Consider the following 23874-nt stretch of genomic DNA (forward strand, 5'->3'; position numbering starts at 1 on the left):
AAATTTGTGTCAGTGCAAAGGGCCGGTAAGAGGTCTAGGCACCACCTAAACCTGACTTGCCCCGGTTTGAGAATTTAAGCAGTGCAGAGACCTTATGCTGGCCCTCTTAACAGAGGTGTACTTTAAGTCTGAATAATCAAATTGTTACCAAAAGCAAATTTCAATTATGTATTTGGTAGTAATTTTTCACTTGTTTCGTTGTTGGTTAGTTACATAATTTATCCAATCAGGGAGCAGATTGGACATGACTTAGGTAGCTAAACAGCACAGTGCAGGTGTTGGATATTTACAACACACTCTTCTTGATCATGTTTGTCAAAAACTACAGGAATCACATTCAATAGTGAATAATTTTGATGATTTCTTGATCTGCTTACTGACAGTCTGTGAAATTCCCTGAGTAAATTATTCATTGCTGATTATTCACTCACTCCAGCGAAAACATCTTCCTTCTGTTCATGGATTTGAAAGAGTGTAGTAAGAAAATACTTACAGCCAAGTGAATTGGTTCATTATGCTCATCTAATATCTGCAGGTCCAAATTCCTCTTGAGACCAGTGATTCAGAAAGCCATATGGGATTTCCAAGCATGACATACAACAGTTGTAACTTGAAAATTTTGACAGTTTTCTGTGTGTACTTGTGTTCTGGGCAGTTTTGTTTTTGGACTCTATATTAAGGAATGTAAAGCCAGATATAGGAAGGAAAGTGTGATTTTCCACCTGCCCCTCCCAAATATGGATATCTCTGAAAAATCAAAGAGATTGCATGGACTTGCCAATCAGCTGGGAGGTATACTTCCATGTAGAGAAGATTGGGAGATTTGAAATAGCTCAGTTGCTTTCCAACTCCTGTTGTCTCGTTTTAATAACTTAAATGTCTTTTTGACTATGCTAAAATAAAATAAAAAAATAGTATCCTACAATGTTTCAGCCATGTAATAATCCTTGATTTCATTCTGAGGCAACATCTACAGTGCAACTGGGGATGCAATTTGGGGCTCATTTAGATGTACATATGGTAGTTTTAATCTAGCTAGCTCACTAAAAATAACAGTGAGGACACGGCTTCGGCACAGTCTGTACAAGTTTATCTAGCCCCCATCAGGTATGTACTCATGTTGCTAGCTCACACTGAAGCCTATGCTGTCATGTCCTCACTGCTATTTTTAGCAAACTAGCTATACTAAAGCTAGCGCAGGTATGTCTACACAAGCTGCAAGTTATACCCTTGGTTGCAAGGTAGATGTAACCTGAATTTTTCTTCCACCAGAAGAGCAGTTTAGATTTGGGGTTGTCTGGGCATATGCATCAATAGAGAGTTAGGAGGAAAATTATCTTAATGGAGCTGGATTGCTATTCATTTCAGATCAAACCTGTACAAAAATATTCCTGTTTCAAAGGTATGTCTACTCAGGGTTTTATCTGCTCTTGCCACACATTTAGGATGACACTTGCACACACAATATTTAACAGCACCATATTTACCTTGTTTATGCCCTACATCCTGCATTCTTTTGTCCAGTGGTGCACTATGATTGACGAAAGTAGCTGATTAAATTGCTCGAGTGGACAGCGAAATTTGCAGCCTGGCAGAGTGAGCGGGTGGGGATCTTTCAAAGAGTGATTCCGATAGTACATTTCAATGGTGTATTGCCTGAGTCACAGCACACAAATAAAAGTAAAATTAGGCACACCTTCTTTGAAGTTGCAGTGTTTGGACCCTATTAAATGCAGTTACACCAAGGACAAGTTTGACACACTTTTTCTAACTCTTTATAAAAAGTGCCAAATGGAATGAATTATTAAGAGAAACAGTGCTTTATTATCCGAGACAGGGACTTGCAGTCCATGTGCCCTCCTGTTAGTAAGGGTGTCATGGGTAGACTAGAGAGGTATATTTGGTCTAATATATATACAAGGTCTAAATGAAATATTGATACATAAATGTCTGTAAAACATTATGGATCAACTTCACCTCTGCTGTAACACAGAATGAGTGAATTTGGTCCTATACGTTAACATTTAAATTTGCCTTTATATGTAGATATTGAGAATCAAAAAGATTTACTGGCATTAGTTCATCTAAGCTGATTTTCCTGCGCTGACATGACTGGTTTTCCTGTACATTCTCAAGGTGTTTTGTTCAGTCTAATTTTAACAACTTATTTTGAAACATCACCGTCTTTCCTTGGAACATTTGTATGTTCTCTACTTGAACTTATTGTAAGGGCATTTTTCATGGGGGTGGGATTTTCAAAGGACCCAAGGGAGTTAGACGCCCAACTCCTATTGACTTTCAGTAGGACTTGTGCTTCTAAGTCCTGTTAGATGCATTTGACAATCCCACCTGGTATCCAGCCATTTTGTATGGCATCTAGTATCCCTGAACTAGCACTAGTCATGTGTCTGGAAAAAGCTGTTCCTTCAGCCATGATTCTAGAGGGCCCTGAGGCACCAGAATTGTGTGATTTCACAGTGGAAAGGGTTTTGTGAGTCAGGGGAGGGTGTTATGTTGCTCTGCTCCACAAGGGTTCCCTGTGTCCCCAGCATGGAGGGGGAATTTGGGAGCTGAAGGGACCTGGGGATCCTCAGCTCTACAGATCCACTCTCAGTGGAGAGTCAGAGGACTGAGTAGCAGTGGGAGCTGAGTAAAACCTCTCACCACTGGAGGTGGTCCTAGAACAGGGTTGAAATTCACTGGTGGGGAAGCTTACACTGTAGGGAGAGACTTCAGGCTCCAGGGCTGTGAACCTGGTGCCTTTCACAAGCACTAAAGTCACTCAGATTATAATAATTAAGCTAATACCATGATCCCTATTATTATTTAAGGCCCCATGTGTCCAGGCAGCTCAATATTGGCCACCCAAAACAGTTTTATTTATAAAATACTCTGGGGCTTCAGTAAATTGGTTTTTAAAAAGTACATTTCAGTAATACAGCTTTATCCAGATACTTACCCATCCTTTTCCTGGTAAAGTTCAAAAAAATGGCAGGCACTGTATGGAGGGAGTTTTCCATTGAAAACATTGAGTGCCATCTGTAAGGCAACAATGGTAGCAGCGTGCTGTAAACAGAAGGAACATTCCCATTAAAGAATTCCTGAGAATGATGTGGTCACTACTGAGCAAACATTCAATAATTTCTCCACCAGTTAAGCTGCACAGTTCACTTTACTTGCACAACTCTGTGAATAAGTACTTGGTCTCTGATCTCTGTATCCTTGATTATTCTTATTTTAAGAAAGCTTTGAAAAAAGTTCGCTTTTTTTCCTGGTGTGGAGATACCTATGTGATAAAATGCATTTATATCAGCCTTCCGGGACTACTACTCATATTCCAAATCTCAGAGCGGGTTCAAACAGTTGCCATTAAAAATAACAATATCAACCTGCCAGAGAAATGTTTCCTTCTTTTCATCCCAAATATATATTAATTTACCCAGAATCATGCTGGCCTGAGGCCCAGGACGGGCAATTATCAGTTCCAGTCCAATGGTAGACTTAGGCCTAAATTTTAAAAGTGGCCTTCAATTTTGAGTACCTCAGTTGTTAGGCCAAACCCTTTCAAATGTGACCTCTAATTTTGGATGCCCAACCTGAGACATCTCGCGTCTGATTTTCAGAAGACCTGAGCACTTGCAACTCTAGTGAAAGTGCATGGGAGTTGGGAGTATTCCGTTCTTCTTACAGTCAGGTCCAAGCTTTCTCCAGTTGGGCATCCAGAATTAGAGGTCAGATTTGAAAGAATTTGGCCCTAAGGTCCAACATCTCCCAACCTAACTGGGCTATAAATAGTTTTTGCCAAGTAATCCAGGACTCTCCCTGCCCACTGGGAGAAGGTGCATGTTCTGTGCAAAAATAGAAAACCTTAGTATCTAAGACAGCCAGTCCAGCACCTTTTAAAATCACTAAATTTAATTAAAAAAAAAAAGCAGCAGTAGGCTGGTTTCTAGACCAAGGATGTCCTATTGGATCAGTTCAAGACCTTGGACCAAGCCTTTTGATTTCTTTACTAAACAATCAAAGCAGCTTAAGAATGAAGTAAGCCACTAGGTTGGACTGGGAAATGCGATGCTGTATGTATCTGAGCTAAATTTTCCAAAGTAAATCATGATGAAATGGTTAAAGCTAGACACAAAAGAAAGAAAACCCAGTGTAACTGTTGTTAGATGCAGGAAATGAAGTCCCATGTCTTTTACTATAGTTGACAACTTCAAAAATCCAACATAAAAGAAAAAGATGACTCACTCCAGAATAGATAATTATCTTTCGCCGGTTGGAAGGCTTTCTGGCAGTCGAGAGATGTTTGAGAATATCTTTTAAAAGAACACCTGGAAGAAAATTGGAAAATAGTGACAATAATGGTATAGGGAGTTTGTATTAATGTTGATATTCTTAACACAAGGAAGTGCTTAAACACATGGTAGATTAGTTAACATGTGTTTATAGCTACTTTTTGAAGTTTACTGATGAATCTGACCCAATCTTTGTATAAATAATGGGCCTGATTGTGTTCCCACGTGCACCAATTTTAGGGCCAGATTCATTGGTAGATCCCAGTGGCTGAAAGCAGCCATAAACTGGTTTAACGGGCTGGTTCACAAGGGTAGTGTAAAGAAGCCAGAGTGTATTGGTGAGTCTGGCCCTTTCTTTAGTAAAAAGAACAGGATTTGTTAGTCTCTAAGGTGCCACAAGTACTCCTGTTCTTTTTGCAGATACAGATTAACATGGCTGCTACTCTGAAACCTCTCTTTAGTGTAACTCTATTGTAACTTCCTGATTTCAAGTAAGAATAGACGGTGATCACCTTGTAATATGTGTATATAGCAGCTTCCATAGTTCTAAATATGATATGAATTCCAGTGTTGACTGTACACCCTTTCCACTCTGTTTCCCATCACACTCTCACCCCACTTAGAATTATGTATTTTTGCTTACCTCCCTGGAGTCGGGACTTCTGTTTTTGTTTGTGGAGCCCAAATTCTGCCCGTAGCAGCAGTTCTGTGAGCTTTAGAAGCTTGGTCCTGACACCATGAGTGGCCCATGATGGTAAAGTGTAATTGTTGATCTCCTACAGCAAAGAAGGAAAACAATGATTTTCTCTCTGATTTCTACCAGATTGTGTTGCTTCCTTTTGTATTGTTACCAACAGCAATGCTCTGGTACATTCAGGTACAAATCCTGAATGTTTTGACCAAATTAAAGATTTCTCTTTATTTTATATTAAACTAAGGACCAGACACTGCACTTGGGTGGTGGTGGAACTCTCATTTATATCAATATATTGCTCAAAGACAGCAACTTTTAAAGGATGAGAAGAGATGACAGTATTCATGAAGACCAGGAGGTGGCGCAGCACTAATAGGGAGGGATATGCAAAAATGGCTGCATGTATAGTGGATGATCATCATCAAATTATTAAGGATGAATCTTGTGTCTTAGTGAAAATTCTCTATTGTCAGCAAGTTCTTGGGCCACATCCAGAAGCCCTTATTCAAGCAAAACTTACATGGCAGTCAAGACTTTTTGGCTTGGCAGCTCTGAGAAATCAGTGAGCTAGAGAATGGCTCAAACTGCCACATTTATATCTGCATTTTGAACAACCTGACGTCTGGTGAGGGTTGGGGATCTGGAGATGAGTTCTGGCCCATTTTACACCAACTCTTACAGATGTTGCCTCAATTCCCAAAACAAAGTAGAATGAGGCTATGTTTGCCTCTGGGACTGGATATGTTAAAGGCTACCACAGTGAAGAGGTAGGAAATGCACACAATGCTCCAGATTTGTACTGAACTGAATTCCTGTTTAACAAAACCAGTCTATTTTGTCATAACATAGTGTACCCTTATCAAAGTGTGACAATTTAAGTGAGCTAAACAGTGTTCTCAGAACTACCTGCTTCCATTCTACCTGTTATGTCCTGACAAGGACTTGCTAATTAATGACAGGATTTGTTTAAATAGGGGAAACAATGGATCATGTCAGGTTAAATCAGCTCAGGTCACAATGTATTATTTGTTTCTTTAACAAACATGATTTGTTTCGAAAGAAGAGGACATACTAAGTGAATACTGTTTCATACCATTGCTGCAGGCAAACAAGTACTTGTGCCTTTGGAGTTACCTAGAAGTGAAATGGCATGTGACCATAATAAATAATATGGTGAGGTGACTTCTACCATGGCTGCATGAAAACAGCTAACAACAAGACTCTTTTTGCACAGCTGGTAGAGTTGTTACTTTTGTGGCAGGAGCCCCAACTAGAGTCCCAGTTGAGCAACGTGAAGGACCCATACTCAGAGTCCAACACTGAAGGAAGTACTCTCCTAATTAGTTAAATTCTCTCTGGCATAAGGGCCCCTGATGACAGACAAGGATGGGCAATTTTGTAAGTTTACCTGATGGAATAAACTCCTGCCTCAGAACACCAGGACGTTTGCAATACAGCATTGTGGCCTTGCATTGGCACATCAGTGTCTGGTATGTGGTGATGACTTGCTGCAACATGCTCAAGTTGCAGTTTCCCATTACGTTGACATTTCATGGGTCATTGAACTAATGTAGAGATCTGGGAAATGTCCCAGGTGGGATTGCCTTGGCAAAATTGGGACTATCGTGGAAAATACAGGACAGATGGCAACTTATTGCATAATGTGATACAACTGGGTAGTTTGCATCCACAATGTAATCTACTTTAAAACTGCTTTAGTCTTCTAGGTAATATGCCAAACAGTTATTTAAATAAAAGAAAACAAACAAACAAAACAACAACCAACAACTTACATTGCAAGACCTTGCAATTTTTGTTTGCTCCTGCACTGGAAGACACAGTCCCTCTGCTTAGAACAGCCTCCCAAACAATATTCACCAATAGCCTTCTGCCTCCTTCAAATTACTGCTATAATCCCACTTGTTCAATGAATCTTACAGGTGTTTCCATTCACACATTGCTCCATTTGCTACTACCTAATTATTACTGTACCTGCTTGCACCATTTGACTCTAAAAATCTTTGAAGAGGAAGATTATATTTTCTGGGCCAATCCATGTATTTTTACTAATATAAACGCTATGCATCTTTATGGTGCTGTATAAATAATACAGCAAGCAGGGGGGGTCTAAAAGTTACCTCATCCTTTCCCTTCCAGAACTGTGGTGATAATATGATTGATAGACTTTCTCAGTGGTGCTTAGGGCAACAAGGAAGTTAACACACAAAAAAAGCTATGTTGGCATAGAACTGAATGAAGGATTGTATGTCAATTATTTGAGGCAACTGGTCTGGTAAGAATCCCTAGCTCTGGACATTCTAAAACACCTATCCTTGCAAACGTATAGCTTTTTTCTAACCACTAAGGAGCAGAGGATGAAGTTTGTAAATCAATCCTCCTTGTACTGTAGCATGTCTGAATTGGATCTTAGGGGAATTTTCTTATATACTTTTACCTCACATAGTAAGGTGTCATATATTTTTATAATTCTTTCAGTGTTCAGCCTCTTCAATGGGTATCCCGTGTGAACTGCTAAAAATCTCAGAAATGGCTGGAAGACAAAAACAACAAACATGTAAATATGATGAAAGGCTTTTGTTTTGCCCATTTATGACATTCCTATATAACGCCTTAGTGGTATATGCTATTGTTATAGAAAGAATAAAGACAGACCCTGTCCCAGTGAACCTACAGATCAGGGAGAGATGACAACAGGCAAGAGGAAAGGAAGTTTACACACAACATGGTTGAGGTTGCTTGTCCCATAGGTTATATACATCACTAGTTCCCCTTCTAAAAATACTGATTTTTTTCTTCTTCTTAGATTGTTGTGGGAACGTGGGACACAGTAGGAGGAGAAAGGGATTTTGAGATGGGATCTGAAGGAGCAGAGGGAGGCTGCATGACCTACTGTATCAGGGAGGAGATTGCAGACATCTGAGGAAACGTGGGGAAAAGCACCAAGGCACTTTGTGGGAAAGGGGTAAACAGGACCATATGGAGAAGCAGAACTAGTGCAAAGTATGTATCGAGCAGGAGAGTGGCAGGAGACAAAAGTGAACAGTAAGCAGAGGCAGAACTGTGTAAAATATGAGTAGATTGAATGTGGTGCCAAGTTGCAGAACTAGTGAAGAGCCTGAGAAGGGATGATGTGGTCAAAGCAGTGGAAGATGATAGTTTGGCAGCAATGTTTTGGATAAACTTGAGGGGTAGAAAGTGGAAGTCAGATAGGCCAGAGAGCAGGAGGTTGCAGTGGAGCTGACAGAAGATTACCCCAGTCACAGTAAGGATTTTGATAGTTGAGATGTGGAGGAAGGGAGAGGTATCTGAGATGTTGTGGTGAAAGAAGTGAAACACTTGAGCAACAACCTGAATGTGAGACGTGAAGGGGAGAGAGAGGTGTTTGAGACTGTAGTGAAGTTGTGGGAATTTTCTAACATGACAATGAGAAAAATTAGTGAGGAGATTTTTGTGTAGGAGGACTCATCTGAGCTAGCAGAGGAGCATGTGGGGAGAGATGTTAGAGGAGGTGTTGTGGATGTGAGACTGAGCAGAGAAAGAGAGGTGAGTTTGTAGCTGAGCTGAGTTTTGTTTTGTAGATTTCCACTAATCTGGTGGCCAAGAGATTATCTTCACTAAAATTGCACCTGTCATTTGGTGTGGACAGGCCAGCCTAGCAAGTTTTATAATTTCATAATCAGTTAGTGGGTATAATCTCCTTCCAATATGTGGTAGTTAGGCCTGTTAATGTTAGTAGGAATGAAATACCTGCATTAAAAGGAGAATATACAAATGCGATGTTCTGTGCCTCGTGGGAACACCCTACACCCCCATGTTCATCCTTATAATATGATTGTGTGGTATCCAATACAAAGTTTGTCATGTCGGCTGTCTTTGGAAGGCTTATGATGCACTGAGCATTGTTGTTACAATGATGTTACAGGTTGTAATTTCATGTATATAGTTATGAGGCTGAAAATGTGTCCTCATGGCTTAAAATAAGCCCAGGCAAAAACTCCCCAAGAGCAGAGGGGCAGTTCACACCTCATCAGGGCATGGATGGGACAAACCCAGCCCAGCCTCACAGGAACAAAGGACACTAGCCTAGGCAACAACAAAGGATCTGTTGGACTCTCGAGTGAGTCACCCCCCTTCCTTTGGTCAGTTTGGGACTGCGATGAGGTAATGCTTACCTGACTCTGAAGGGGGGGGGGCAAAGCCAAGAGGGAAGAAAGGACATGATAAAAGGGAGAGACATTTGCCATGCTCTTCCTCTCTCTTCCACCTACATCTACAGACACCACACCAAGCGAGTGAAGCGCTGATCAAAGGGAGACCCTGCCTGAAGAGCAACCAGCCAGCCTGTGGTGAGAAGCATCTAAGTTTGTGAGGGCACTGAAAGTGTTAAGGTCAGCTTAGAATGCGTTTTGCTTTTATTTCATATGACCAAATATGATGTGTTATGCTTTGACTTATAATCACTTAAAATCTATCTTTATAGTTAATAAATTTGTTTGTTTATTCTACCTGAAGCAGTGTGTTTGGTTTGAAGTGTGTCAGAGGCTCTCCTTGGGATAACAAGCCTGATACATATCAATTTCTTTGTTAAATTGATAAACTCATATAAGCTTGCAGCATCCAGCGGGCATAACTGGACACTGCAAGACGGAGGTTCCTAGGGTTGTGTCTGGGACCGGAGATATTGGCTAGTGTCATTCGGTTGCACAATCCAAGGAGCAGCTTACATGTCAGAGGCTGTGCGTGAACAGCCCAGGAGTGGGAGATTCTCACAGCAGAGCAGGGTAAGGCTGGCTCTCAGAGTCAGGGATTGGAGCGACCTAGCAGATCACCGGTCCAGATAACACCAGAGGGGAACATCACAATGGTGCAGCGAGCAGGGCGCATGTGCAGCTTGTTACTCCAAGTGAAGTTCACACTTTAAGCACTGATAGTTGTGATTTTTAGTGAGTCTTAAGTGCAGTGGGTAAGAACAGTCAGGAGGAGGTCACAGTTTTGTTATTTTCTTTTTGCTTATTTCGGGAAAGGGAAGTAGAAACAGAAAAACAGGAAAATGAATGAAAGCAGTGAAGCAATTGCAAAGTTGGAGCTTTTTAGGCTGCAGTCTGCAGAAAAGGAGAGGGAGCACCAGAGATTATTGCAACAGAAAGAACTGGAGATAAAAAGAGAGAGAGAGAGAGAGAGAGAGAAAGAAAAAGAGGCAGCCAGAGAGGAGGCTGCACACAGAAGGGCTATGGAGGCAGAGGCCACCAAGGAGGAGGCTGCACACAGAAGGGTCATGGAAGTAAAAAGAGAGAGAGAAGAAAGAGAAGGAGAGAGAAAACACCAGTTGGACCTGCTAGAGAAGCAGAACCAGAACCTCCCGACCCCAACAACTCCCATCACTCCAAAAATCCACAAATGGGAACACTTATGTCCTGCATACAGTGGGATGGGAGGATGAGGATGATATTGCTGAATATATGACTACCTTTGAAAGGTTGTGTGTAATACATGAAATCCCTGATGATAAGGGGGTTCCCACCCTGATTGCGAAATTAACTGGTAAAGCTCAAAATGTATTCAATGGAATGCCTATTGAAGATGCTTTAGACTATTGTAAATTTGAAGATACTGTTTTACGAAGTTTTCAGATTACCCCTGAAACATATAGAGTTAAATATGGGAATCTTAAGAAGGATATTGGTATGAGTAAAGGGGAATATGTAAACAAAATGAAAGATTTGTTGGGAAAATGGGTGAGGTGTAAAGAGGTAGCAAGTTTTGAGGGAATGTTGGATCTTGTTGCTCAAGAGCATTTCCTAAGCATATTTAAGGCTGATGTAAAGCAGTGTCTATGGGACAAAGATGTAAAGTCTGTGGATGAGATGGCTTTTTTAGCTGATGCCTTCTAACAGAATCAGGCGTCTATTGAGGGCAGGTCATAGAAAGAGGAGTTTAAAACTGGTGGGAAGGGAGGATCCCATTTTGCCCCTGGGAAGAGAGAAGGGGTTTGGGAGCCTAAACATTCTTTTACCCAAAACCATTCCTCTAACCCTCATCACAAATCTCCTGTAAAAGCAGAAGAGCCCAAAAGGTGCTATCAGTGTAATGCAACTGATCACCTGAGGGATAAATGCCCTGTGCTAAGAGGAAGCAGGCAACCAATAGCTCATGTTAGTTCTGCTGTCTTCAACACAGAACCCCCCCAAGCAATTGAAACCTATCATATTGTTTTTGTGAGGTTAGCCTCTGCAGAACCAGATATGGAGCATATTAAGGCTGTCCAAATTGGTGGCAGGGAATACTTGGGGCAGAGGAATACAGGGGCCCAGATCTCTCTGGTTAAGCAGAGTGTGGTCCCAAAGGCCAGTATGTTGCCTGGCCAAATGGCAGAGATTGTGGGCGAAAGCAGATTCCTCGTACCACTAGCTAAAATCCATGTGGTTTGGGAAAGTTTGGAAAGTGTTTTGACTGTGGGGGTGATGGAACACCTCCTAGTCAACCTGCTTCTTGGTAATGATTTTTTCCGTGTAGCTCAGGTTAAAGCATTTGCCTGCAGCAGGAGGGAATTTTATGCTCGGACCCCCAAGGGAAAGAGTAAGGTCTCAGGAACTGTTGAGAGAATGGGAGAGAATCTCCTTGATTCTGCAGCTGGGGGAAGCCACATGCGTCCAGGTGGGAGGGTGGTTAAGACCAACTCCTGCACGGCAGCTGGAGGCAACACCACATCAGGAAGGGATGGGGGTGTAATGCCTGCCAGGGAGAGAACTGTCCAGGTTGTTAGCTGCCAGTAGGTTGCAGCTGAACCAGAGGCAAAACCAGCTCAAGGGAGCATAGAGCAATGTGTCCCAGAGGAGAGCCCAGAGAAGGGGCAGTGGATCTCAGAAACCACTAAAGTGGGTGAGGATTTCTGTGACTCTGTAACACAAGGAAGCAGTGTGCTTCCAAGTATGGGAGGGGTTGAGACTAGCTCCTTTCCAGCAGAAGGCAACATGCCCTCAGGCACAGGGGCAGGAGAGATGTTGTCAGCGATTAAGGAAACGTTCCCAGTTGTTAGCTGGCAGAGTTCTGCAGATGAACAAGAGACAGAACCCTTCCTGGGGAGCACAGAGAAATGTGTCTTAGGAGGGGGCCCAGAGGAGGAAACTGGGGATGGAATAGTGGGGGTACAGGAGTGTCTCCTCACTGGTCACTTGGGGCAGGATGCCCAGGACACTAGGAGGATGGCTGGGTCAGCATCTCTGCACCCAGGCACTCAGCCTGTGACCCTTGTTTTGAGAAGGAACTGTGTAACTGACCTCCTGGAGGGGAGCTGTCACACAGCTGACTTCTCAGGGACAGAGAAAGTGGTGGCAGAGGGTACCCCAATCCCCGTTCCAGTTTTTCAGGATGCTATGTCTGATATGTTTTTGGAAAGTAACTGTCTCTCTTTACATCAAGATGCAGCTCCAAGGCCTGTGATAACAGAGGAGTTGAGACCAGGAAATTGCCAGGTGGTAGTTTGTGAGAACACAAACGACCGACCTGACAGGGTGTGTGTGTTTTCCCCCAGGCTTGTGAGAGACAGGGAGCAGTTATGGGAAAGCTGCTGGGAAAAGGTGCATCTGATCAAAGGATAAACACACCTAGCCCAGAGAGCACAGATCACAGCCCTATAGGGGGCAGGGAAGGACTCAGTGCTGGGAGTGGGAAACACAGGGTAACCCCAAAAGAGGAGCTGGACTTTCTACATATGTACAGTCCTGGGGTTGGGAGACCGCTCCCCAAAGGGCCAGCCAATGTGAAGGATCCCCCTGGACCCTTATCTGGCCAGACCCTGAGATATCAAAATGCTAGAAACATGATTAAATTAAGAGCCCACACAGAAGGAAACACTGGAGGGAAAGAAAAGCCAGTGACTGATTACATGGGAGAAAGTCAAAGGACACCATGGATAATGAACAAACTAACCTCAAACTACACTATCTGAACAGAGGGCGTGGTATCATAAAGATACTTGTAAACGCACATCTGTGATAAAAATTTTGATATTAATGTTAAGTTTTGGGGATAAGAATTTTGACACGGATGTTGAACTGTATGATAATGCTATTTTTCAATTAATACCTGTAAACAGGTTTAAAGCTTATCACAGCAGAGAAACCATAAAAAAGCTGGTTTGCTGTGTGTGATTGGGAAAACAGGCATGCTGCCTCATGGTCTTAATGGCTGGATGCCAAGAGAGCTATAACACAAACTGTCTTTGAGCTAGTCAGTGACTAACCCTCTTGCAGTAAACTAAGAGAGGAGGTGTGATGCTCTGTACCTCAGGGGAACACCCCCATGTTCATCCTTGTAAAATGATTGTGTGGTATCCAATGCAAAGTTTGTCATGTCGGGTGTCTTTGGAAGGCTCATGATGCACTGAGCATTGTTGTTATAGTAATGTTACAGTAATGTTATAGGTTATAATTTCATGTATATAGTTATGAGGCTGAAAATGTGTCTTCATGGCTTAAAATAAGCCCAGGCAAAAACTCTCCAAGAGCAGAGAGGCAGTTCACACTTCATTAGGGCATGGATGGGACAAACCCAGCCCAGTCTCACAGGAACAAAGGATGGTGGCCTAGGCAGCAACAAAGGATCTGTTGGACTCTCGAGTGAGTCACCCCCCTTCCTTTGGTCAGTTTGGGACTGCAATGAGGTAATGCTCACCTGACTCTGAAGGGGGGAGCAAAGCCAAGTGGGAAGAAAGGACATGATAAAAGGGAGAGACATTTGCCATGCTCTTCCTCTCTCTTCCACCTACATCTACAGACACCACACCAAGCTACTGAAGCACTGATAAAAGGGGAGAGCCCGGCTGAAGAGCAACCAGACAGCCTGTGGTGGGCAGCATCTAAGTTTGTAAGGGCATTGAAAGTGTTAAGGTCAGCTTAGAATGCGTTTTGCTTTTATTTCATTTGACCAAATCTGACACATGTTTTGACTTATAATCACTTAAAATCTATCTTTATAGTTAATAAATTTGTTTGTTTATTCTACCTGAAGCAGTGCGTTTGGTTTGAAGTGTGTCAGAGGCTCCTCTTGGGATAACAAGCATGGTACATATCAATTTCTTTGTTAAATTGACAAACTCATATAAGCTTGCAGCATCCAGTGGGCATAACTGGACACTGCAAGATGGAGGTTCCTAGGGTTGTGTCTGGGACCGGAGATATTGGCTAGTGTCATTCGGTTGCACAATCCCAGGAGCAGCTTACATGCTAGAGGCTTTGTGTGAACAGCCCAGGAGTGGGGGTTCTCACAGCAGAGCAGGGTAAGGCTGGCTCCCAGAGTCAAGGATTGGAGTCACCTAGCGGATCACCTGTCCAGCTAACACCAGAGGGGAATGTCACAACGAGGTCTCTTGATTTCCATTCTGGTGACCCACCATTGGCTAATGCGGTCATGAGTGACAGAGTGATGGAATGTACCCCGCAAACTGGCCCTGCAAGAGCTGAATTGGGACAGGTGGGGCCAATAAGTTAATTAGGCTGCAAATAGGGGAGTTTTAGGCTGGAGGCAGCTAATTAGAGAGGAGCTCACCTGTGAGGGACATGTAGGGCTTCTACAAAAGACAGGAAATTGGAAGCAGAGGGGTCTGCTGGGAAAGTGTTTGCAGTTATTCCCAGGGAGAAGGGAGGTGTGTTTGAGGGGGCGGCAGGGATGAGTTTGCCTAAAATTACTCCCTGGGATGAGGGAGTGAAGAGACTGGCAAACCCAGAGAAGTGGGGAAGGCCAGGAGATATGGAAGCAGCTCAGCGAAAGGGGCAGAGGATGGACCTTGGCTGCTGTGTAGAGGGTCCCTGAGTTGGAACCCAGAGTAGAGGGTGGGCCTGGGTTCCCCTGCCTGCCATTGCAGAAGTGGCACTGTGAAGCAGTGAAGTGGAAGACTGCCTGAGACTGCTTGATACATTTCCCTCGGAAGGGCAAACCACGTTAGTGACCTAGCCAGGCGGCTGAGTAACAAAGAGGATGCTGTGGTTTCTGGAGTGAGACAAGGGCTGCCTAGGAGAAACTGACTGGGTGTTACCACAGGAAGAGGCATCAGCCTGACTGAGCTAAAACCCAGAACCACCAAGAGGCTTCCCTGTCCAGTGGTGAGTTGAGCAACCCCTTACCAACAGTTTTTAATTAGACTTTTTCTACAATTGAAAACGTGTTCTTTACCCTGTAGTGCTTCAAATGTCTTCGAAATGTCCTTGTTGCAAAGGTTTCTTTCTGAAGTTCGTTGTATCGTGGGCAGTTTGGATAAGGTAAGTGTAGCAACTAAAACAACAAATACAATGGATTAATTAGGCAAGGTGTTTCCCATTTGGCTATTTAATGTTCTTTCATGAGATTCCATTTTTTATGTGTGTGTTAGTTGAGCCAAACTGTACCGGGGGGTTGGTTTGTTTTCCAGTGGCTTTTGCCCTAGGTTAAGTATAATAGCCCTATGGACTCACTTCTGTAATAGAACTATTAAACCTTTATGGAAGTCCCTGCTTAAAATTAGAACATAATCAGTCAAAGTGAAATCCACACCTGTGCAGAAGGTTGTTGCAAGCTCATGTTCTGCTTAAGCCTTCAAAATAGGGCTTAAGTGGGGCATATGCCTTTTGCTGGCCTTCTACATGGGTGATTTCACCCATAATGTTCGGTTTTAGAGATTTTTGAAAACTTTGTTTACTCTCACCACAAGCTAAAGCCTGTTTAGATTATATGGTCTAAGAATTTGTATTTGTGTAAGCTGAGAATTTTTATTTGAAATTATCTGCATTAAATTTAAATAGTAAAAAACAAAATTACAGCCAATTTGAAATGAAGTGGCATGTATCTGTCCTACTGACATGTGTTTTGTCCTCTCTCACAAAATAATTAATAAAACTGTTTGTAGCCACACAATTAAAACAAGAGCTTTAAATAAAACCTTGGAGAATTGAAGAGCTAATTAGCCTGGAAATATGCACACCTACGTTTTTGCTGCTTTAAAAATCTACTTGTTTGAGCCATGTCATTCTGAAATCTAACCACATGTTCATGAATAGGTATGATTTTTCTTGATGTAATTGGACACTAGCTTTGAATAGAAAGACACTTGTGGAGTCAAGTCTGCTGTATATTCATACTCATGTAAAATGTAATAAATAATGCGGGGAGGGGAAATCACATCTACATTTGTTTTCCTATTCATGAGAATTTTTTATTAACTTAGTTTCTAGTGACTGTAGTACAGTACTTACAATGCGCATCAGACCAGGGCAGCATTCAGTGGTCAAGATAAATAAGGGCTACAGCAATGTTTTACAGTAATTTGATTCACTTGTGTATGCTATATGGCCCAGGGTATGGCTCTCTGATCACTTGGATAAAAATGTGAGAGACATTTTGCTGAATTTGATACCAGTGCTCTAGGCCACCTATTCTCAACCAGTGGGGTACACCTCCACTGAGAGCTGCAAAATTCCTAGGTGTGTAGGATTCAGTGGGAGCCTGAGAAAGGGAAGGAAGGAACAGCTCACTCGCTTCTCCCTACTCCTGCTGCCATCCGTGCCTTGCTCCCTTCCAGGCATATCTTCCCCTTCCCTGCCCAAGTCCCAGCTCTGGGGCAGGGGAAGCAGCACTTCAAGTGGCTGTGTAGCTGGCTTGATCACATTCCCTTGGAAAAGTGTTCCCCACTCCTCAGAGCAGAGTACTGTGTGGGTCCAGAGGAGAAGAGAGGGAAAGGAGTAATCTATTTACCTCACAAGCCTCACCCTCAGCAGCACCAACCCCAACTTTTTTTTTAAAACTAGCAATTGACAAAATAGCTAAAACATTATCCCACAATCCAAATATCACTGTGGGATATGGAGAGACATGGGACCATTCTTTTGTCATGGGCCAGAAAAGATTGAAGACCACAGCCCTAAAGAGTTGTGGGGGGAAAAAAGTACTTTCCTCTCAGCTCTCAAATGGAGCAAGCTATTTTTAGTCTCTGTGTGAGCCAAGAGAGTGGGTTAATCTGTTACCAACTCTGAGTTGTGTTCTCATACAGTGTGGGCAAACTCACTTCCTTAGATTTTAGACTTAAATCTTTCTATTTTCATTAAGCACAAGGCTGTGTAGTGGAATTCTCTTCTTGAGGAATCTCAACATAACAGTGCTGCCCACACTATCAGTTCTTAGTGCATGATGCCTTAGCTTAGTGTCACTTTCATCCACTTCATTCACTCTTCATCACATATTTTGGCTTTCTGATAAAGCCAAATGGGAAGCAGAAAGTCCCCAATTTGTACTCACCTTGTCATGTGACACTGGCACAGTGTGAACTGGGATTGGCTGCCAAAGGATTTTGGGGTTCCAGACCTGATTACCAGCCAGTGGATACAGTCCAGCAAGACTTGCCTGGGCACTCATAAGAGTTGGATCAGCATCTGTGCTTTGAACATAAATCTGGAGCAAGGATAGAAAGAATTATTTCTTAGCGTTCACTAACAGAACCCTGCTCCTGTTAATTGTCTGACTTTTAGTGGGAAAGGAGGGAACTGGAAATGGGAAAGGAGGGTTGGCATCCAAAGGGACTGAGGCCAAAAAGGAAACCTGGAATAGAGAGGAAGCAGTGAGTTGGAGCAGGAGCAAGCATTGGAGGGGATAGTGAGCTGGAATGTGATAGCAACCCCATTAGAAATTCTAGTGGAAAAAATTCAACTGGCTCTAGTTGGCCAGCTAGCTTTTGGGATCCAGCAATGGATATGATGAGCTACTGGACCCCCAAATGAAACAGACTAAGATATCAAATAGTGAGCGGCCAAGAGATTCTAATAGCGTCTTATGAAATTTCCAGTTGAGGTTCTCATGAGCACGAGAGAGGTGGACACGCATTGTTAGTGGCTGAGGTCCACAGTAAGGAGGATGTGGGGTCTACACAGGAGGGCTTATTGCATCACTGAAGAGAGGCTACTATTAGTGAGGCCCTAAGGCAATGATCTCTGTATTCATGGGAATCCAAATACAACACCAATATTTTTCAGGTGTTTTCAGGCTCACCCAAATACCACAACTTTCTGTGTAATTTGATTTCTTGCCAAACCTGATATACCGCTGAAGTGAAGATCTCTCTGCACTAACTCTTCAGTTATCTTTCTATAATGAGTAAACTTGAACAAAATTTGGGCCACAACCTCAGGGAGTCTGAGAACTCTGAGAACTGCTGTTGACTTCAGTGCAAGTTAAGGTGCTCGGCACTGGGCAGGATCAGACCCCTCATGTCTTAAGGAAGTCCCATTAGTATGTAGAAAAAAATGTCCTTCATGCTAATTCTGATACTTGCCTCAAACTGGTTATATACGGTACTCAGGAAATGTTTATATCTCTTCCGCATGTATTGCCCAAGCTCATATTGCCGCTGTATTCCAAGCTGTGGAAGCAACGATATTGATGAGTGTCATTGTAAGGTAGCTGTGGATGAGTAATTCAGGTTTAGCTGATTTTTAAAAAGAGGAGGGAGCAATAGATAAAATAAATCCTATAGGTTATTTTCCTTCTTTTTGAGCTGGCCAAACAGGATGCCCTGGGATATTTTTAAAATAAAACCAAGCAAACCCAACCCGAAACATCACATCTCTGATTGCTGTATGTACAAGAACCTTAGCTAGGCACTCATGCTCCCCCTATCCATGTCTCTTTCTATCTGATTTATTTTAAATCTTTCTCCATTAGGTATCTCAACATTTATGCTGCATAGAATCCGAGCTATCCAAGAGAAGCAATGTTTCCCCCATATATGGTAATATATAATGAAATACAGTACATCTATAGTCCTACAATTTGAAGATACATAGTCATAAGCACAAAAATCAGGAAAGGCAACAGTTTTTAACCTCAGCATGGTATTATACATTTTAATAATATTGAAATTAGTGGATGAAAGCAGCTAAATAAATCCATTATTATTTTATTTATTATTATTACCTTGTGTCATGCAACCAGGCAACTCACATGAGTAAGCACTATTCACATCCTAATTAAGAAAATATATTAAAATATTTGTATGGGGGGGGTGGGCCTGGAGGAAGAGGGAAATACTGCAAAGTTAACATTGATGTTACAACCTTAGCTTTTGCATTTCCTCACTCTGACTGTAATTGTGAAACATTAGTGTTGCATGAACATAGTCCTTTCAACATTTAATTTCTTTGCCATTTAAAAAATGGGGGGGGGGCAGGATTGTTTGGGATTAAGCTACGTTGCATACAAATACAATTTACATTATTGTAGTTAGCCTTTGAAATTTATATCTTATTGAACTGAGCAGGATGGGGTAGGGATGAGTTCCCATATTTCTTGTTATTTAGTTAGATCAGGGGTTCTCAAACTGGGGGTCGGGACCCCTTAGGAGGTCTCAAGGTTATTACATAGGGGGTCACGAGCTGTCCGCTTCCACCCCAAGCCCCGCTTTGCCTCCAGCATTTATAATGGTGTTAAATATATTAAGAAGTGTTTCTAGTTTATAAGGGGGGTCGCACTCAGAGGCTTGCTTTGTGAAAGGGGTCACCAGTACAAAAGCTTGAGAACCCCTGAGTTAGATGCAGTTTTCTGTAAATTGGATTAAAAAGGCAGCAGTGCATCCGTTTGTAGTGTGATGTTTGCATTGTCATAATAGACAAAGATAGAAATTCAAGACCTGATCCTGGAAGGTGCTGAGCCCTTGAACATCTATTCCATGACTGGAGGCTGAGGATGCTCAGTACCCAGTTGGGTAGAGCGCTTCCTTTGTTTCAAATGAAATATTAGCACCTGTAGATATCCGAGACCATCTGCACAAAAGACTGTACTGCAAATGTGACCCCAACTTTCATAGATTTTAAGGGCAGAAGGCACCATTATGATCCAGTCTGACCTGTATAACACAGGCCGTAGAATTTCACCCCATGGTTCCTGAATTAAGTGCATATCTTCTGGCTGAGCTAAAGCATCTGTTTTAAGAAGACATGCACTCCTGATTAAGACTTTAGGTGAGGAAGAATCTGCCACATCTGTATGTAAGATATCGCAATGGCTTGTTTACCCTCAGTATAAACAGCTCACTCCTGATTTCTTGTCTGAAGTTGTCTAGCATCAGTTTCCAACCACTGGGTCTTGTTATGCTTTTGTCTCCTAGATTAAAAAGCCCCATGCCATCAGAAATGTTCTCCTTTGATCAAGGCACTTCTTAACCTCCTCTTTAAGCTAACTAGCCTGAACTTCTTTAGTTTGTCACTGGAAGACCGTTTTTTCAGGTGTTGAGCCATTCTTGTAGCTCTTTTCTGAACCCTATCAAATTTATGAACAGCCTTTTAAAATGTGGATACCAGAACTGCACACAATATTCAAGTAATGGTCTCACTAATGCTGTGTACCATGTTAATACAACGTCTTTATTTCTACTTAATATTCCCCTGCTCATATATTCAAGTATTGCATTTGCTCTCTTACCACTGAATCAAACTGGGAGCTCATGTTCAGTTGGTTATTCACCATGACCTCTAAATCCTTTTCTGAGTCATTGCTTGCCAAAATACAGTTCCACCACCTTAAAACTTTACCACGTGAAAGACAACTTCTGTTTCAATATGGGCCCCTGTAAAGCCAACAAACCTTGGTAAGTTGTCCAAATCCCTGTGGCCATGCATTTTTCTTGTGTTTATCATTTGGAAAAGATTCACACGGGGTATGGTCACCATGGCGAAACACCTGACAAAATAGATTGAATTCCATTCACATAATTTGTTTCTTTTTATTAGAAGTAATTATTGCAATTCCAGCAGTGTCTTCATTAACAGTTAGTGCTGCATATGCTGTGTACTAATACACAGGGCCAGCGCAACCCATTAGGCGACCTAGGTGGTCGCCTAGGGTGCTACAATTTGGGGGGTGGCGACCGCGGCGGTATTTCGGCGACGGGACCTTCCGCTGCCTCTGTGGGGGGTGGCATTTTGGGGCGGGACCTTCCGCCACCTAGGGCAGCAGAAAAGCTGGCGGCGCTCCTGCTAATACATCTATCGTGTGTTTATTGTCTATAATATCTACTACTAATAAATAATTATTTGTATTACGATTGTGCCTAAGAGCCCTAGTCCTAGACCTACAGTAACTTATTTTTTTAGATTGTAAACTTTACATGGCCTAGGGACTCTATTCTTCTGCATTTGAAAAGTAGCTAGCTCAGGGTTTTGTTTGCAATCTGTATACGTTTGTATAATAGCCTTATATATCATATGCCAGATCTATTTTGGAGAGGTTAGGATAAAATAGGAGGTATAGGTCACACTACATTAAGCGGCCAGGACAATAGTATGGAAAAAAAACTACCAGTCACATTTTTCTTGATAAAACTTACTCTAAGACAGTAGTGTGTAGGCAGGCAGATATCAAATATTGCAAGTATCATCATCTAAAATCTAAACTCAGGGAAGATGGTTGTGAAAACTCTGAATCTATCCTTAAGTCCCTTTTAATTCCATTCCATGTTATAATCCTGTATAATTCACTTGACTACTCATACCTATTAGTCATATCACTTTAAAACTATATATTACACATTAATTCTTTCCCTGAATCATCGAAGTAGAAATACAATTTAAGAATACATCTAAAAAAATAGTTAGTGATTTAAATGGATGTGCTATGTCCAGCATAGACCATATTCAGACCTCCTGTAACCAGGGCAACTTGCAAATCAATGCAAGTTGTGTCAACTTGCAACAGGCCTGCATCTGGGCTGTTTGAATGAATAAATAAACAATGCAGCACACATCTGTTTTTGATTACACATAAGGGCGACATTGCTTTCCCTTGAGCCAATAAATCAGTTCCAAGGCAAAGAGGAATTCTCAACTAAGTGAACATTAGTTATGGCATCTCATCTATTTCACAACTTTAAGTGATCATTGCAGAATGCCTCTTTGGATGTCACCAATAAGGCACTCGCTGTAAATCTTCAGTATCACCTGAGATTGCAAAAAGGAAGCAAAGTTACAAAATGTTCTTTAAAGTTTGGGACTTGGTTTATTTTTCTGTGGGAAGCGATAATACAGCTTGACTATTCAGGAAATATTGAAATGTCTACAAAACATTTCCCCCCTGGGGAACACTTTCTAACTCAAGAAGAACAATAAACCACAGGTGCTGTAAGAAATTACTTCCATTCACATAGTGAAATTAACACTGCCATCTACTTACTACAGACACAAACTTCAGTTTTCTTTTTGCAGTGGTTTGGTGAAGCAAAATGAAGAAAAGACTCAACAAGAAGCATAAACTCCAGACTCCACATAGCAGCCGTCTCACTCTCATCCTTGCAATAGCGTAAGAATGTTTTGTACACCAAGTGCTTGGGCTGGACAGAGCCCTACTGCAGGTTTGACATACAGTTAGATGAATAAGGGGGGAGGAGTAAGTCTTATGCATTATGAATTCTAGAAATGGACCATAGCCCTGCCTCCTGCTCACCTTATTCCCCTTTTGGGTTACTTGCACCCCAGGGGACTTGTGATGGGAGCAGGGCACTCTGCTGGTATCCAGGATGCATGTGATAGGGGGGCTCCTTTGGCCCCATGCACCCTGACAGTGCAGCTGGATACAAGCTGACCATGAGTGCTTATACTGTTTAAACTAAAGCCTAGTAACACCATCATAGATCTATTTATGAGTGTTGCATCTTTATAAATGAAAACATTGCAAGTATACTGGTGTAGTTTTAATATGCTGTATACAAAAGTCTCTCCCAAGATAACTCCCACCACCCAACAACTGAGAAGGAAACCCATTTTGTCTCAGTACTTTGTATTGAAATGTATGTAGCAGCGGCGCCGGCAATACCCAGTCTTCCATTATTGGATCCCTTTGGGCATTTCTAGATTTGGCTGTGGGCATTAGGAGAAATAAAATAGCAGGTATTTTTATTTATTCGCTCTAAATTAACTGGCAAGAATAAAAATGTGTCCAACAACTTCCCACCTCACGCAATGGATTGATAATATCTCCAATGGCAATGGTTACTAATTTCTTCTAAAGAACTTTTCCCTAAAATGCCATCAATCTTGGTAAATCTTTCTTTGCTTGTTAACTTTTCTTGTAGCAGATGTACTTAGTGCCGCAACATATGTAAGTCAGAAGATGTTTCTTTAATCATCCTGCTATTTGTTAAATTTAAAGAAAAAGTATCTGGTTTACAACCAGGGTCAGCTGTGACACCACAGATCTGATCAATTTATTGGTCTTCCTCTGGTGCAATCACATCTTTGTCAGTGACTTTTGATCTTACTAAATTTTAACACATAAGTCTTGACATTTAATCAGTTGAAAGTTTGTCCTCATACATTATATAATACCTGTCTTCATAAGTAAGTTAAGACCCATTTAAAATGTAAAAATTGGGAGCAATTTGTTGGTGATGGAAAATTGCCAGCAAATAGTAGCGTTAAGGGAAATAGCTGACAAAATGTCATAGATGTCATGCTGCAGCCTAAAATAAGTGTATAAAATTCACAGGATATAGTTTAAAGCAAGAATTAATAAAAACTGCCTTAATAATTGTTAGATCTGGAGTTTGCTCACTTCTAATTCCTGGAATAAAAAAAATTCACATTGTGCACATTCATCAGAACTGAAGAGATGCCTCTCAGAAGCATTCAAATGGCAGGGGAAAAAATCCTGTTGTAAGATGGTTTTCCTACTGTTTCTGCTTTTATGAGCACTTGAGCCCAGTAATGGAACAACATTGGGAGCTGCCTCATCTGCTGGGAGGAAGACTTCTTTTTTAAATGGTAGACACTGGCACAGCAGGGTCAAGTGATGCAAGGCATTGATGCTCTGTGTAACTTGCCCTCTCCAGTGGCATACATTATACATTGCTTTGAG

The 23874-nt window shown here is 41.9% G+C and overlaps 1 protein-coding gene across 1 annotated transcript; it reads right to left on the reverse strand.

Moving 5' to 3' along the window:
• Positions 1-1499: 1499 nt before the first annotated feature.
• On the reverse strand, positions 1500-22308 carry LOC135873796 (prostatic acid phosphatase-like). The gene is made up of 10 exons (XM_065398412.1): positions 22195-22308; positions 20611-20706; positions 18305-18391; positions 17275-17427; positions 15181-15279; positions 7445-7540; positions 4939-5071; positions 4249-4331; positions 2960-3066; positions 1500-1656 (listed from the first exon to the last, which is right to left on the reverse strand). Exons 1-10 carry the CDS (start codon positions 22306-22308, stop codon positions 1500-1502), a joined length of 1125 nt encoding a protein of 374 aa, XP_065254484.1.
• Between the last annotated feature and the right edge of the window lie 1566 nt (positions 22309-23874).

The sequence above is a fragment of the Emys orbicularis genome, chromosome 2, assembly GCF_028017835.1.
Source record: "Emys orbicularis isolate rEmyOrb1 chromosome 2, rEmyOrb1.hap1, whole genome shotgun sequence".
Classification (NCBI taxonomy): domain Eukaryota; kingdom Metazoa; phylum Chordata; order Testudines; family Emydidae; genus Emys; species Emys orbicularis.